A 16594-nucleotide genomic window follows, 5' to 3' on the forward strand; every position below is an offset into this window, starting at 1 on the left:
ACACAAGCCTCAAATCTAGTTATTGAGGTTAGTGTCTTAGGATTTCAGAGCCCTTTTGTTTGCTTTGCTCAGGAGAACCATAAGTAGTTTATTGTTAATAAATGGACTTATTCTGAAACCTTACATCTGTGCCCTGTGTCCTATGTCCGTGACATTATCAATTTTAGAATCAATTTGTTTAACTGATTAATTATTGGATCAGTTTATTGGCTCACATCTCATTTGTTAGTTATGGTTTAACTAACTCTAGCAATCAGTTAGAATTGGACAGATATAGATTTCGTTTTGCTGGAAAAACTTTGTTGAGGTTTTTTTCTTTTCTTTTCTTTTTATCTTCATTTCCATGGACAAATAAACTGAAACAAACAGGGTAACAGAATTCTTCCACTCATCAAATACGAATGTAGCTTGATTGATTAATCAATCAAGTTATTTCCTTCCATCTTGTTTCCTCCTCAGACTGAGTGGCTGTAACCTCTCAGAGAGAAGCTGTGATGCTCTGTCCTCAGCTCTCAGCTCCCAGTCCTCCAGCCTGACAGAACTGGGCCTGAGTAACAGCAACCTGCAGGATTCAGGAGTGAAGCAGCTTTCTGCTGGACTGAAGAGTCCAAACTGCAGACTGGAAACACTTGGGTAAGGATTCATGAACTTTTCAGCTGAGAGCTGATATAATTTTGGCTTAAATGGATGAAAAAACAGCTTCCAGGTACCTTGATCAATGAAAGAGGTTGATCTGTTCTACCTTTTGATTATCTGGCTTAAATAACTGTCTTAAATAACTTAAGATAATGAAATATAACACACACAGTTTAAAGAAATAAAAAAGTGTTCTTTTACTTTAACGCCTTTCCATTCCTGTAGATAGGTATAGTTGACTGTTCTTCTTTATTTCCTCCCCAACCATCAGTTGAGGTTAACCAGACCCAGTCGTAAATACCAGCCTAATCCTGTCCCCCTTAAAGTGCAGCTATCTCATTATAACAAGCCCACCATTTTAAAGAGGAATTTAAGAAAAACAGGGCAGGGTGATACCTTGCAGATCGGTCATTTGCAGGTAATGCACAGTAACACTCAATACAATGCATATAAGAATTAATTTTCCATTACAGTGTCGTCATCCTCAAACTGGACGCATGCAGTTTTAGCTAGGTCTCGGATAGAATATGGTCTTCCATACATTATTTCGAATGGAGTTAAAGATTGACCTTGTGTGGGAGTTATCCTCATGCTTAGCTGAACTAAGTCTATGCAATCAGTCCAGTTTCTCCCTGTTTCTTCCATTGCTTTTCTCGGTTTCAGTTTTAATTGTTCCATTAGTTCTTTCCACTAGCCCTGCACTCTGGGGGTGATAACCACAATGTTTTTTAAGGTTATGCAGAAGTGATCTATCTTTTGGATCACTTCATTCACAAAATTACTTCCATTATCACTCCTGATAATCTGTGGAATCCCAAAAGTAGGTATTATTCTTTTGCATCAGGCTTTTGCTACTATCAGGGCATCTGCTGAATGACATGGAAATATCTCTACCCATTTAGAAAATGCATCAATTTTTACCAACTGTTAATTATCATTAACAGTACTTCTGGTTGTTACATTTATTTAGTTGTATAAAAGCCATGTGTATTTCTTGGAAAGGATACTCTGGTTTAGGAAACTGACCTCTTCGTGGTCTCATGTTTCCCTGTGGATTATATTTTATGCAAATCTGACATTGTGCACAAAATTATGTTTTTTGAATAAGTAGTAAAATAATGTATATAATGTTCTATTATACTGTTCATTCCTCCTGTTGACACATGACAAGGCACATGTGTCACAATTGCTGCCCATTTATACATGGATTTTAGCAAGATTGGTTTTCCAAATGGTCAGGTGCAGATGTCATCTTTCAAAATTGCTCCTTTGATGCACCACATAGTTCTTTTGCTGTCTGGTGCTTGTTGTTGTATATCTTTTAAAACGTAATTTTCCATAGTCATAGTTTTCTTATCAAGTCTGTTCCTTTTGTCTGTGCTGCACATTTGCAGACCGCAATAGCTTTTGGTAGTAATATTGCGTCCAGCAAATGTTGCAGCAGTTCTTTGTGAGTTACTGGCTTTCCAGTGGTAGCCTCTATTTTTCCATTGATGAAAATATTGGTGTACTGTAGCAAAAGCACATTGACTATCTGTATATATTGTGATATCTGTTCCTTTACATAGCTTACATGACTCAGTTAGTGCTATCAGTTCAGCTGCTTGTGCTGAAAGGTGTCCAGGGAGTGGCCCAGCTTTTACTACTTTTGAGTCTGTGGTTACTGCATAACCCACATGATTTTTTTCCTTTTTCATCAATTTTAGCTGACCCGTCTGCAAACAAAACATCTCCTCCTTTTAAAGCCACATCTGTTAGGTCAGGTTTAGGTTTGTAAACCTTTTCTGCCTCTGCTACTGCTTGTACACAGTGGGGTGTGGCGGCTGCCACAGAATCCAGTCTTTTGGAGAAATAAGCTAGCGGCTTACTTTTGCTCACTTTGTATCCTGTGTCTGCTACATAATGACATAACTGTTCAATTCAATTCAATTCAATTTTTTTTATATCGTGCCAAATTACAACAATTGTCATCTCAAGGCACTTAAATAATATAGTCCAATTCAAGCCAATTGGAATTCAATTCATTGTAATCATAATCCAATTCATTCATATAGAGCCAATCGAAAAAATAAAATCCTAGCTAAGGAAACCAACAGATTGCACCGAAACTTGTCTTCAGTCCAATCTCCCGTCCTGAGCGTGCCTGTGGCGACTGTGGAAAGGAACGACTCCCTTTTAACAGGAAGAAACCTCTGGCAGAACCAGACTCAGGAAGGGTGGCCATCCGCCTCGACCAGCTGGGGTTTGAGAAGACAGAAAAGAGGGAAAAGAGGGGGGAAAAACACCATAACACCATTCAAAGGATACCTGTTGGAACAGGCAAACACAAGTTAATAACCACAATAATGTCACATGTACATAATATCATTTGAGAAATTAAACAGGGGGAAAAGGAGAGCAAAGTGAGGAACGGTGTGACAGATGAGGTCCCCCAGCAGTCTAAACCTATAGCAGCTTAACTATGGGATGTTTCAGGATTACCTGAGCCATCCCTAACTATAAGTGTTATCAAAAAAGAAAGTTTTAAGCCTAATCTTAAAAGTGGAAAGGGTGTCTGCTTCCCAGACATTTACTGGCAGCTTATTCCACAAGAGAGAGGCCTGATAACTGAAGGCTCTGTCTCCCATTCTACTTTTAGAAACTCTGGGAACAACAAGTAAACCTGCAGTTTGGGAGCGATGTCATGGTTTATTTTCCGTTCCATGTCTTGTCTCGTCATTTCCTGTTTTATTTTGAAAAATCACTGACCTTCTCCTCTTATTTCAGGTATCTTGGCCTTCGTCCCGTGTCAAGCGTCTCATTGTCTTCCCTGACTCCCAAGTGTTTCCACCTGTTCCCCTTGGTCCCTCATGTGTTCAAATAGTCGTTTCCCTTGTCTTGTGCCAGTATGTTGTCTCCTTTTGAGCTACATTACCAGCCTTTTGTCTTGTCCCTTGAACCCACAGATTCCACGAGCCTGCAGTGAGCGACTCTCCTGCAGTGCTGTCTGGTTTTGTAATTCATTCTTGTTCCATAGCCTTAGTTTATTTATTGTAACGGTAAGTTTCATAGCTTTGTTTTTCCTCCGTTTTCAAGGAGTGATTTTTGTTGTAACCATTCCTAGTCGCTTCCGTTGAAGGAGAGCTTTTAGTTATCGCTAAAGTTTCATAGAGCCTCTGTTTTGTTAAGAGTGCGCCTTTGTTTTATTCCGCCTCATTTCGAGAGCGTGTCTTTTCTTTGTTAAGTGTCCATAGCATTTCTGTTTTCCTCCCAGTTTGGAGAGAGTTTATGTTTTGTAACTTTCATAGCTGCGCTCCTTCTCCACCATAGATACGGAGGAGAGCGCTTAGGATTTTTATAGCCTGTTTCTTTTACGCTGCCGGGAGATCGCCCTGCAGTGCTGTGATCTATCTTGTGTTTGTTTTATTTAAATCAAACCATCTTGTAACCACATGACCCTGCATCTGCGTCCTGAATTCCCTGGTAACTTGACAAGTGAAGTGCTCTGTTAGGAAAATATCTTACAATGAGATCTTTAAAATATGATGGAGCTCGGTCATTAAGAGCTTTATATGTGAGGAGAAGAATCTTAAATTCTATTCTGAATTTAACAGGGAGCCAATGAAGAGAAGCTAAAACTGGAGAAACATGATCTCTCCTGTTAGTTCTCATCAGAACTCTGGCCTCAGCATTTTGGATCACCTGGAGGCTTTTCAGAGAATATGTGGGACAGCCCAATAATAAGGAATTACAGTAGTCCAATCTTGAAGTAACAAATGCATGAACTAGTTTCTCTGCATCACCCTGAGACAGGATGTTCCTGATTTTAGCAATATTACGAAGGTGAAAGAAGGCAGTCCTAGAAGCCAGTTTTATATGTGCATCTAATGATAAATTCTGGTAAAAAATAACTCCAAGGTTCCTCACTGTAGAACTAGAAGCCAAGGAAATACCATCTAGAGAACCACCTTTCCCCTGGAACCTCCACCTTGTTCTGGAAATTCTATCTTTATTTTGGTGGACATAGGTTTCTTTTGCACCTCTCCCCCTGCCGATCTTACTAAAATGCTATCTTTGGATGTGGGGAACTTGTGGCAATCATCTCTCATCAGTGCGTCACGCTCCTGATTCACATAAAAGCACATATGTTCTCCCTTGGACCAGTAAAATAATTTTGGGACATGCTTACAGCCATTGTGCAGATATTCGCTAAATCCAACATTTCATCCACCACTTGTGGTTCTTCCTCTCCATTTTCTGCACTCGGCTGTTCTCTGTCTTGTCATTTCTGTTTCCCTTTTTCAGGACAGTTTCTGCTAAGATGTCCTGACTTGCCACACAACCAACATTCTATATTTGAAAATCTTCCTCTTCCCTTTCCTCTGGGGAAGCTTCTACCTCTCCCTCTGGAGAAACCTTGACCTCTTCCTTGTCCTCTGTTGTCCCAGCTTGGACCTTCCATATAAAACACATCTGCATCTCCTCCCCCATAATCATCACAGCTGTCTGCCACAAACGCATCAGCTCTCATTTCTCTATTCTTCTCTTTTTTCTGTGTCCCTTTTTCTGCATGTATGACCTGATCCATAAATTGAGGAAGCGTGGATGTGGGGAGGTGTCACAGGGGTCAGTGACTCCCTTCCCCCTGTTCCCTCCACAGAGAGTATGGCAGGGCAAAAGCACCAGAAATGGAGGGTGGTTGTTTTATTATCTTCAGGACGGACAACGGCACATATTGTGCCTTTTTTTCTTTCCTTTCTCCCTTTCTCCTGATTTCCTCTTGTGAATTTGTTCACCAGCATTTGGCACAGAGGGACAGACTATTTTCCAAAAAACTTTTTTTCTTTTCCAATGGTCTAGGTATTGACATGAGTGTCAGAGTGTTGCTTATCCATAAATTTACGATCCCCCTCCACATCCATTGTACCGTTCACATTTCCCATTTTATTACTATATTTATCCTGAATGAACGTCCGAGTTTGTCTATTTCAACAGTCAGTAACTTTTGTTGACACCATTAGGTTTCTGTTACTCTGTACTTTTCCTTCATGGTCTTGCAGCCGATATGCACAATACAGGAAAGAGCAATAAGAACAATAAACAAAACAGGATACAGAGATCACACAAACCCACTGTTCATAAAATCGCACATTTTTATGGATCTGGTAAAATTCAGAACGGCACAAATAATGTACAAAGCGTGAAATAATCTATTGCCAAAAAAATATACAAGGAATGTTTAGTCAAAGGGAGGGGGGACATAATCATAGGGGAGACCTAAATTTAAAGAAAAAAAAGGTTTAAACAAGTACATGGAAGAGGAAGTATGCTAATGGAGGATGATGAGGGATAAATCTTTCAATAGAATATGGTTGATTGTTATATTGTAACTAACTTAGTATATGGTATATATGGTATATAATTATTTATGGGGATAGTTTATATATATGCATATATATTTATATTTACAGGGATTCATGAAGTGTATATATATGTTATATATGTATATTATAGCTGTAAATGGTAAATGGACTTGTACTTGTATAGCGCTTTTCTAGTCTAACTGACCACTCAAAGCGCTTCACAACATGCCGCATTCACCCCACTCACACACACTCATACAGCACACGTCTTAGGATACATAACTACGTGCTTTTTCTAATCATTCATACACATTCATTCCCCAATGATACACTGGGAGGCAAATCTGATTGGTGGGCGACTGCTCTTCCTCCTGAGCTACAGCTACAGTGTATTATGTAGTTAGGATATCTGTGTAGTTACAAACTGAACAGCAGTTAAAAAGGAGTGGGAAATTAAAAAAAGTATTATACTTCTTCCCACTCCTTTTTCGAACAATGTGTGGTGTTTTGTTATGTCTTAGCTCTTTGTTTATTTATTTTTTTAATTTCTCTTTTTTTTCTTTCTTTTTTATGTACAAATAGTTACATATTTTTATTTTATTTTATACAATTCATTCATTCATTCTTCTGCCCTCATGTATGCCACTACACCGTAGGCTCTCTCTGATGCGTCACAGAAGATGTGTAGTTCAACAAGAGTGTCAGTAGGAACATTAGCGATGTAACAACATGGCACTGTGATGTGTTGCAGCTGTGAGAGCTCACTCTCCCACGCTTGCCATACAGGGAGGAGACTGTCCGAAATGGGCTCATCCCATCCTCTCTCTCTTTCCTCCACAGTGCTTGAACCAGGACCTTGGCACGTCTTGTATACGGTATGATGTAGCCAAGAGGATCGTATTGACTGGCTAAAACCTGATATACATAAATCCCTGGTAGCAGTAGTGAAAACTAGCAGCTTTGTTAGTAAGGAGAATACCCCTTGGGTCAGTGAGAGCAGGGGTGGAAGATGACTCACAGGCAGACTACATGGCAACAGACACTGGAACGAACATGACTATGAGGTGGAGATGACTCAGTGAAGAATAGGGACATGGACCTATTCTCTAGGGCTAGAACTGGGAAGAATAATTCTCAGAACAAAGAGAGCGTAAATGGGAAAAAAATTAAAGTGGTAGGCTAGAGGGAAATAAGCTTCAGGTTTGTCCTTGTGGCTGGCAGAAAGTAATGTCAGTTAGAAGCCTTAAAATGCATCAGGGAAGAAAGAGATGTGTGCCGTTAGCGACACCAGCGACCATAGTCAAATGCATTCCAGGGGCCAGAGTGGGCGACATAGAATCCTATTTAAAACTGCTGGCTAAGGATAAACGTAAATACAGTAAAATAGTTATTCACATCGGCGGTAATGACACCCGGTTACGCCAATCGGAGGTCACTAAAGTTAATGTTGCATCGGTGTGTAATTTTGCCAAAACAATGTCGGACACCGTAGTTTTCTCTGGCCCCTGCCAAATCTGACCAGTGATGACATGTTTAGCCGCATGTCCTCATTCAATCGCTGGTTGTCTAGATGGTGTCCAGCAAACAACGTGGGCTACATAGACAATTGGCAATCTTTCTGGCGAAAACCTGATGCTGCTCCCCCCTCAATCAAAAAACACAAAAGGAGCAAATCCTCTTGTGCAAAAAAAATTTAAAACAAAAACTTTAACTGAACAAAAACATCAAACTATTAAATGTGGTTTCTCTCCCTTCGAAGTCTCTGTTAGTGAATGATTTGATTTGTGATCATCGTATTGATATATTTTGTTTTACAGAAACCTGGCTGCAGCAGGAGGATCATGTTAGAATTAATGAATCAACTCCCTCTGACTATTTAAATGTTCACGTTCCTCGAACCACAGGCAGAGGAGGAGTGGCAGCTATCTTCAGATCAGGGTTACTAATCAGTCCTAGACCCAAAATTAGTTTTAGCTCTTTTGAATCTCTGATTCTCAGTTTTTCCCACCCAAAGTGGAAATCACAAAAACCTCTTGTGTTTGTTGTTGTGTATCGTCCACCTGGCCCTTATTCTGAGTTTCTGTCTGAATTCTCAGAGTTTTTATCCCAGTTAGTGCTGAGTACAGATAAAGTCATTGTAGTGGGTGACTTTAATATTCATGTAGATGTTGAAAATGATTAATATAATATTAAATATTAACTTTAATTCTATATTAGACTCTATTGGATTTTCTCAAAGTGTTCACAGACCTACTCACTGCCTTAATCATACCCTTGACCTTGTGCTGACTTATGACATTGAGAGTGAACAGTTAACAGTGTTCCCTCATAATCCTGTCTTGTCTGACCATTTTTTAATAACTTTTGAATTTACATTACTTGACTACATGGTTTCTGAGAAGAATTCTACATATAGAAGGTGTCTGTCAGAGAATGCTGTAACCAGCTTTAAAGAGTTGATTTCATGATCCTTTTCTTCACTGCCATGTGCTGATATGACAGAGGACGGCTACCTAAATTTTACTCCAGTAGAACTTGACTCTCTTGTTGACAGCACCATAGCTTCAATGCGTACAACACTGGACAATGTTACTCTGAAAAGGAAGGTAATCAGTCAGAAGAGGTTGGCTCCTTGGTATAATTCACAGCTGCGTACGTTAAAGCAGACTGCAAGAAAGCTGGAGAGACAGTGGCGTTCCTCTAATTTAGAAGAGTCTCAATTAGTCTGGAAAGATAGTTTAATGACGTATAAGAAAGCCCTTCATAAAGCTAGAACTGTTTATTATTCATCATTGATAGAAGAGAATAAGAATAATCCCAGGTTTCTCTTCAGCACGGTAGCCAGGCTGACAAAGAGTCCGAGCTCTGTTGAGCCATGTATTCCTTTAACTCTGAGAAGTGATGATTTCATGAGATTGTTTATCAATAAAATTGTTTCTATCAGAGAGAAGATTAATGGAATCCTTCCCACTATTATCACTGACGTATCATCAAGTAGAGCAGCTTTAGAAGTATCTTTATAACCTGATTTGTATTTAGACAGCTTCTTCCCAGTTGATCTTTCTGCGCTAACAACAGCAATAGTCTCTTCTAAACCATCAACTTGTATGTTAGACCCAATCCCAACCAGACTGTTCAAGGAGGTTTTCCCCTTAATTGACACTTCCATATTGGATTTGATCAATCGGTCTTTGTTGATAGGATATGTACCTCTGACTTTTAAGGTTGCTGTAATTAAACCTTTACTTAAAAAACCTACTCTTGATTCAGAAGTGTTGGCTACTTATCGACCTATATCCAACCTCCTTTCTTTTGTCTAAAATTCTTGAAAAAATTGTTGCAGTTCAACTTTGTGATCATTTACATAGAAATAATCTGTTTGAAGAGTTTCAGTCAGGATTCAGAGTGCATCATAGCACAGAAACAGCACTGGTGAAAGTTACCAATGATCTCCTCTTAGCCTCTGATAGCGGACTTGTTTCTGTGCTTGTCCTGTTGGATCTCAGTGCTGCATTTGATACGATCGATCACAGCATTCTGTTAAAGAGACTTGAACATGTTATTGGGATTAAAGGAACTGCATTAGGCTAGTTTAAGTCATATTTATCTGATAGATTCCAGTTTGTTCTTGTAAATGAAGAATCTTCCTCACACATTGGAGTAAGTCATGGAGTTCCTCAGGGTTCTGTGCTTGGACCGATTCTTTTTACTTTATACATGCTTCCATTAGGTAACATTATCAGACAGCATGGCATAAATTTCCATTGTTATGCTGATGATACTCAGCTGTACTTATCTATGAAACCAGATGAAACCAATAGGTTGGTCAGACTACAAGCCTGTCATAAAGACATAAAGACCTGGATGACTCAGAACTGTCTGCTTTTAAATTCAGACAAAACTGAAGTTGTTCTCTTTGGACCTGAGCGCTTCAGGGAGAAATTGTCTAGTTATATAGTTACTCCAGATGGTATTTCCTTGGCTTCTAGTTCTACCGTGAGGAACCTTGGAGTTATTTTTGACCAGAATTTATCATTTGACGCACATATAAAACTGGTTTCTAGGACTGCCTTCTTTCACCTTCGTAATATTGCTAAAATCAGGAACATCCTGTCTCAGGGTGATGCAGAGAAACTAGTTCATGCATTTGTTACTTCAAGATTGGACTACTGTAATTCCTTATTATTGGGCTGTCCCACAAATTCTCTGAAAAGCCTCCAGCTGATCCAAAATGCTGCAGCCAGAGTTCTGATGAGAACTAACAGGAGAGATCATGTTTCTCCAGTTTTAGCTTCTCTTCATTGGCTCTCTGTTAAATTCAGAATCGAGTTTAAGATTTTTCTCCTCACATATAAAGCTTTTAATGACTGAGCTCCATCATATCTTAAAGATCTCATTGTAAGATATTTTCCTAACAGAGCACTTTGCTCCCAAACTGCAGGTTTACTTGTTGTTCCCAGAGTTTCTAAAAGTAGAATGGGAGGTAGAGCCTTCAGTTATCAGGCCCCTCTCTTGTGGAATAAGCTGCCAGTAAATGTCCGGGAAGCAGACACCCTTTCCACTTCTAAGATTAGGCTTAAAACCTTCCTTTTTGATAAAGCTTATAGTTAGGGATGGCTCAGGTCCTGAAACATCCCATAGTTAAGCTGCTATAGGTTTAGACTGCTGGGGGACCTCATCTGTCACACCTTTCCTCACTTTGCTCTCTTTTTCCCCCTGTTTAATTTCTCAATTGATTTTATGTACATGTGACATTATTGTGGTTATTAACTTGTGTTTCCCTGTTCCAACAGATATCCTTTGAATGGCATTATGGTGTTTTTCCCCCCTCTTTTCCCTCTTTTCTGTCTTCTCAAACCCCAGCTGGTCGAGGCGGATGACCACCCTTCCTGAGTCTGGTTCTGCCAGAGGTTTCTTCCTGTTAAAAGGGAGTCGTTCCTTTCCACAGTCGCCACAGGCACGCTCAGGACGGGAGATTGGACTGAAGACCAGTTTCGGTGCAATCTGTTGGTTTCCTTAGCTAGGATATAAATTTTTGAATTGGCTCTATATGAATTAATTGGATTATGATTACAATTAATTGAATTCCAATTGGCTTGAATTGGACTATATTACATAAGTGCCTTGAGATGACAATTGTAATCTGGCGCTATATAAATAAAATTTAATTGAATTGAATTGAATTGGTAAAAGAAGGGCAGTGTGGTCGCATCGATCAGTACTTTTTAAGAAGTCAATTGAGTAAGTCGGATTAAGTCCAGCGGAAGGTAGAATACCACAGTCCGAAGGATTCCAATAACACAGCTATGGAGGTGGAGGAGGAGGTTCTAAGATGGGATGCAGCTGATACTGAGGTGAATAGGCCAGTTAGAGAGAGAAATATGGAGCAGAAAGCTAGAGTTAAGTGGCCTTGGGCAAATAGCAACAAAGCATGGAATGTAGTCAATAAAGATTTCTCGATGATATTAAGTAGGTTAAGAGGAAATACAAGTGATAGGCTAGAGAAGATGGGAGATATAATTTACTCATATGGTGTAGAAAGATTTGGGGTGCAAGATAGAGAGAGGGTTGAAAGAACACATTTAGTCTAGACAGCAAAGAGAGTTGGAGAAATTGGTTAAGGAAAGAAGAAATTTTAGAAAGCAGTGGAAAAGAGCTACAGAAGAAGAGAGGGAAGGAATTAATGTTTTGCAGGAAGAATTGAGAAGCAGGCTAGCAATACTCAGAAGGGCTGACTATCTTAGAGACCCGTTCAAGTTTGTTAATGGGTTGTTTAACCAGGAAAAAGGAGGGCAGCTTAAGGCAACAAAGTTAGAAGTGGAAGGGTATCTAAAAAATACATATTCAGATCTTGAGCAGTGTAGTGGGATTTCAACCTGACATGCCACCATTAGGAGAGATAGCTCATAAGATGGATGTTAGACCACTTAGGTGGAAAGAGGTTGAGGAGGTAGTCAGGTGTGCAAAGGCTTTGTCAGCCCCAGGGCCAAATGGAGTCCCCTACCAGGTTTATAAAAGTGCACCTGATGTCCTAAAGTTTTTGTGGGGGCAATTAAGAATAGTTTGGGAAAAACAGTTTATTCCTAGAGCAGGACAAGGCAGGAGGTGTTCTTATTCCAAAGGAGAAAGAGTCCTCAGATCTCAGTCAGTTCCGGATGATCTCTCTACTAAATGTAGGGGGGAAGATTTTCTTTAGTATAGTTGCACAGAGATTAACCAGTTATTTAGAAAAGAATAGCTTAATAGATACTACTGTGCAGAGGGCATGTATACCAGGTTTCACAGAGCACACTCGCATGATTTGGCATCAGATTCAGACAGGCAAATTAAGTGATAGACAGTTTATAATAGATGAAGAGAAAATTAAAATAATTAGGGAAAAGGCAGTAAAGAGTTTAGGTAGGTAGTACCAGGCAGACATGAACAATGGAGAGCAGGCAGTGCAGCTTCGGAAAGATGTTGCTGAGGGACTGGATAGAATAGATAAATCAGGGCTTCCAGGAAAGTTGAAGCTGTACTATCTGCAGTTTGGATTGTTTCCTCGGTTGATGTGGCCACTGTCTGTGTATGAGATTCCATTATCTGTTTCAGAAAAAATGGAAAGATTAGCTAGCTTTTACATTAGGAAGTGGCTAGGTGTTCCTGGATGCTTAAGTACTGTGGCACTGTATGAGAAGATAGAAGATAGACCTGGAAAGAATAGATAAATCAGGGCCTCCAGGAAAGTTGAAGCTGTGGTGTCTGCAGTTTGGACTGTTTCCTCGGTTGATGTGGCCATTGTCTGTGTATGAGATTCCATTATCTGTTTGGGAAAAAATGGAAAGATTAATTAGCTTTTACTAGTGATGCAACGAATCACGAATCATCCGTGATCCGTTCAGATCAGTATCTTCGGTTCAGTACACAGGTGATCCGCGGATTGATTTATGAAAAAAAAAAAGTTGTGCACATGTTCAGTCCACTCACAAGCGTGGTCATGGCGAGTGGAGGAACGGAGGAATTTGAATGCCCCGCGTCAATTAAGTCCCCTGTATGGGGAAAAGTGGTTAGTGGATAAAACCGTGACGGTGTGTAGGCACTGTGGTAGAGGGCTGCCTTGGGATTGGGTCCCGCCGGGTTAGGGTCTCGCAGGAGCGGGCGGTGAAAAAAAAACAAAAACACTGTGGGATTGAGATGTAGTCTAGCGACAGGATGTCAATAAATGATGTGGAAAGGAAGCTCAAAGAAGGTATTTACAGTACAAAGACAAAGCAAGGCAAGTCTGACATTTGGAGAAGTTTCTCAATTGTCCATGAATCTCTTTATTAATAGCCTATGAAATTATGTTTTCTCCTGTGGGACGGAAGAAGACACAAAATCAATGCATTCCTATTATTGTGCGGGCCTAAATTCTCAAAGTTTTGCGGGAGCGGGTGGGAGTGTAACACACACGTTGCGGGTGTGGGCGGTAATGGTCAGAAATCCAGCAGGAGCGGGGTGAAGAAAACAGACCCGCACAGGGCTCTACACTGTGGCACAAGAAAATCAAATGACAGTGGAAACACATCAAGCAATCAAGCATGGCCATGTATTTGAAGCAACATCACCCCGGTGTTTCACTGACAGGAGTGAAAACAAAGGCTTCTCAACAACCGCATATCACAGCGGCAATTATATATCTCCTTGATGCACAGTCCGACTGCGTTAAAGCCAACACAAACGCTATGGGTGTGTTTATAGGTGCAGACACAAGGCCAAATTCGGTTAAAGGAAGGAAATAGGCCTTTTTATGTTGCACTTTAAGTTGTTTTTCATTAATTATGTTAAAAAGAAGATATTATGCCATGTGCACATTAAGATGATTTTATATATCTTAATTTAATAATTTAAAAGTGTTGATAAACAAAAAGACCAAACTTATGATTATTTGTCTTGTTGTTTTTTTTTTGCGGATCCGAAAAATTATCCGATCTGTGACTCTGATCCGCGAAACGATGTGAACCGTGAGTTCTTTGATCCGTTGCAGCCCAAGCTTTTACATTAGGAAGTGGCTAGGTGTTCCTAGATGCTTAAGTACTGTGGCACTGTATGAGAAAGGCATACTCCAGCTCCCAGTATCTAGTAGAGGAGTTTAAATGTAATAAAGTTAGGACAGAGCTCCTGTTAGCTGGGAGAAAAGATGTGGTAGTTAGTCAGCTGGTTCCAAACCAAACCAAGGGGAGGAAATGGAATCCAAGAATGGCAGCTCAGGAGGCAGAAGCAACTCTTTGACATACAGAGATTGTGGGTAATGTTCAAATAGACCTGGGAGGCTTGGTGCTTGGCCCAGGCAAACCGGTGTGGAGCAGGTCCCAAGGAGAAGAGAAAGCTAGTTGTTGAGCAGGCTCGTGGACAGGAGGAAATGTTAAGGGGTACATAGGCAGTGGCTCAGGTTAAGAAGGGACAGTGGGAAGTACCAGGTGTTGGTGTTGGGGAAGGTGTTGAAAAGAAAAGACTTAGTTGGAAAGAGCTGTGGAGCATGGAGGAAAGGAGTATTAGATTTTTGATAGGGGCAACATATGATGTATTGCCAACTCCCCAGAACTTAAAACTCTGGGTAAATGGAAACCCGATATATTCGTTATGTTCAGGTAATACAACTCTGTCATTCACAAGGCCAGTATACGTGGCGACATAACCAAGTATTAAGAAGCTTAGCTGCAGGTATTGAAGATAAATGAAGGCAGGTAAATTTAGGAGGGTCTAAGGTGAAGAAAGTGGCGATTCAGTTTGTTCAAGAGGGGGAAAAAGTTAAAGAGACAAAAAGGAGGCAAGCCAGCTTAGAGGATGCCTGTGATTGGGAGATGCAAGTAGATTAAGAAGAAGCTTGTTGTTCCCCAGGAAATAGCCTCTACAAATCTAAGGCCTGACATAATCTTGTGGTCTTGGAGTAGAATGAGAGTCTTATTTCATAGAGCTGAATGTTCCTTGGGAGGAATTAGTTGTAGCATATGAAAGGAAAAAGCTTAGGTATATGGAGTTGGGGGCGGAAGCAGAGCACCGAGGATAGAAAGTTAGGATATGTCCGGTAGAAGTAGGACGTAGAGTATTTGTAGCAAAGTCTGTTGTCTCATTGTTGAGGGACTTGGGTGTAAGTGAACAATGTCAGGAAAATAGTGAAGGAAATGTCAGATGAGGCAGTAAAGTCCAATCAGTGGATTTGGATTAGAAGAAGCAATAGTAGCTCGGGGCAGCAGAGGGAGCACTTAGGGTGAACAGACTCTTGGAAGAAGCAAGGACGAAATCCAGGATATATTTAAGTGGAGGGTGTGGCCCATGTGAGCCTTTTAAAACCAGGCAGCCATTTTAGCCTGTGCTGGCCTGTATGCCCTTGTTTTTGCTGGCATTTATAGTGATTGTAGGACTGTTTAAGTGAGTTTGTCTGCTGAATCTGCTTGTGTATCTTGTCCTGCCTCCCCCTCTGGCACCCTCTATACTTTCATTACCCCCTACCCGAACCAGGGTTTGAATCCCATTCCCACTTATCTTTACCTCTTCTACTTCTACCCCTACCCAAACCAGGGTTTGTATCCCCACCCCGCTATGACTGGTGTGCAGTTGGTGAGAGCCTGGTGTAGCTTGATGTTTTGGAAACAAAGATGGTTATTGTGATGTGCGGAGCAGTGATGGCTGGCATTAGGGAAGTGACTCCAAGACACCAGTGATCACTGTCTAGCCTCATGGAGTTGTCGTGGGCCCAACTAGACGAAACACTGATGAAAGGAGGTTCCCACCCGATGACCCCAATGACAGTACTGCTCACTGGTCTACATAGGGATTATAGGGAATTATCCACTGAGTCTGGTCCATTTTTTCTGGTCCAAGTTTCTTGTGTTTATCTTCAATCTCATGGTCGGTTCGGTCACTGGGATGGTTCTAGTTTTGTATCCAATACTGTCAAGTCTGCAGTGCCACAGGAGACCGCCCAGAACTTGAATAATATTGTACAGATTAAAGAGATTGAAAATCTAAACTAATTCCAACATATCACAGGATATGTGGGAAGATGTATGTACTGAAGCACATTTGGTAACTAATTCCAATGTGTGGATGGAATTTAAATGGAAGGTATAAGGGTTCTTTCGGATGCTTGAAATTACAGCTACATTTGGCACTACATACTCAAATAAATGCTGGAGAAACTGTGTCCCACACATTGGCAATCAGATCCACATATTTTGGTCATGCCAAAAACTAGTAACATTTTGGGAAGAAGTTTTGAAACACTTAATAAAGTATTTAATGGAAGTATTATAATGAACCCAATGGTGACTCTACTAGGTCTACTACCAAAAGAGATCAAAAGAAGAGCCAAAAAATATGTGTAGCCTGGTTAAATGGGCTCAGGACACAGAAATCATATTTTGGGGTATTTATTCTGAGCAGAAAAATTGGTTTTCTCTTTACCTGAAAAGGAAAGAATAAAACACAACTCAAAGTTGTTTACAATAATCTCTGGTATAATCATTACCAAATAAAACAAAGCAACATAAACCACTTTCAGAGGGCTCTCCTCTATACACTTGCTCTTTTGCAAAGCAAAGGTTTCTCATGACTAAACTTGTGATAGAACACAAGTTATGACAACAGAAATCAGT

At 40.4% G+C, this 16594-nt stretch overlaps 2 protein-coding genes across 10 annotated transcripts in view; both read left to right on the forward strand.

Annotated features, from left to right (window-relative positions):
- The window catches only part of LOC140290202 (NLR family CARD domain-containing protein 3-like), a 556114-nt gene that overhangs the window by 367631 nt on the left and 171889 nt on the right, over window positions 1–16594 (forward strand). For 4 of the 5 annotated variants that reach the window (XM_072379333.1, XM_072379329.1, XM_072379334.1 and 1 more), the window contains exon 5: window positions 460–633. The exons of the other annotated variant lie outside the window; for it this stretch is intronic. In XM_072379333.1, the coding sequence (XP_072235434.1) occupies window positions 460–633 (174 nt within the window). The remainder of the gene's footprint in view (window positions 1–459; window positions 634–16594) is intronic. 5 annotated transcript variants of the gene reach the window in all.
- Window positions 1–16594, forward strand: part of LOC140290593 (NACHT, LRR and PYD domains-containing protein 3-like) — a 120232-nt gene that overhangs the window by 20669 nt on the left and 82969 nt on the right. The window lies entirely within an intron of this gene.

The sequence above is a fragment of the Leuresthes tenuis genome, unplaced genomic scaffold (genome assembly GCF_036924035.1).
Source record: "Leuresthes tenuis unplaced genomic scaffold, fLeuTen1.0.hap1 SCAF_1, whole genome shotgun sequence".
Lineage (NCBI taxonomy): Eukaryota > Metazoa > Chordata > Actinopteri > Atheriniformes > Atherinopsidae > Leuresthes > Leuresthes tenuis.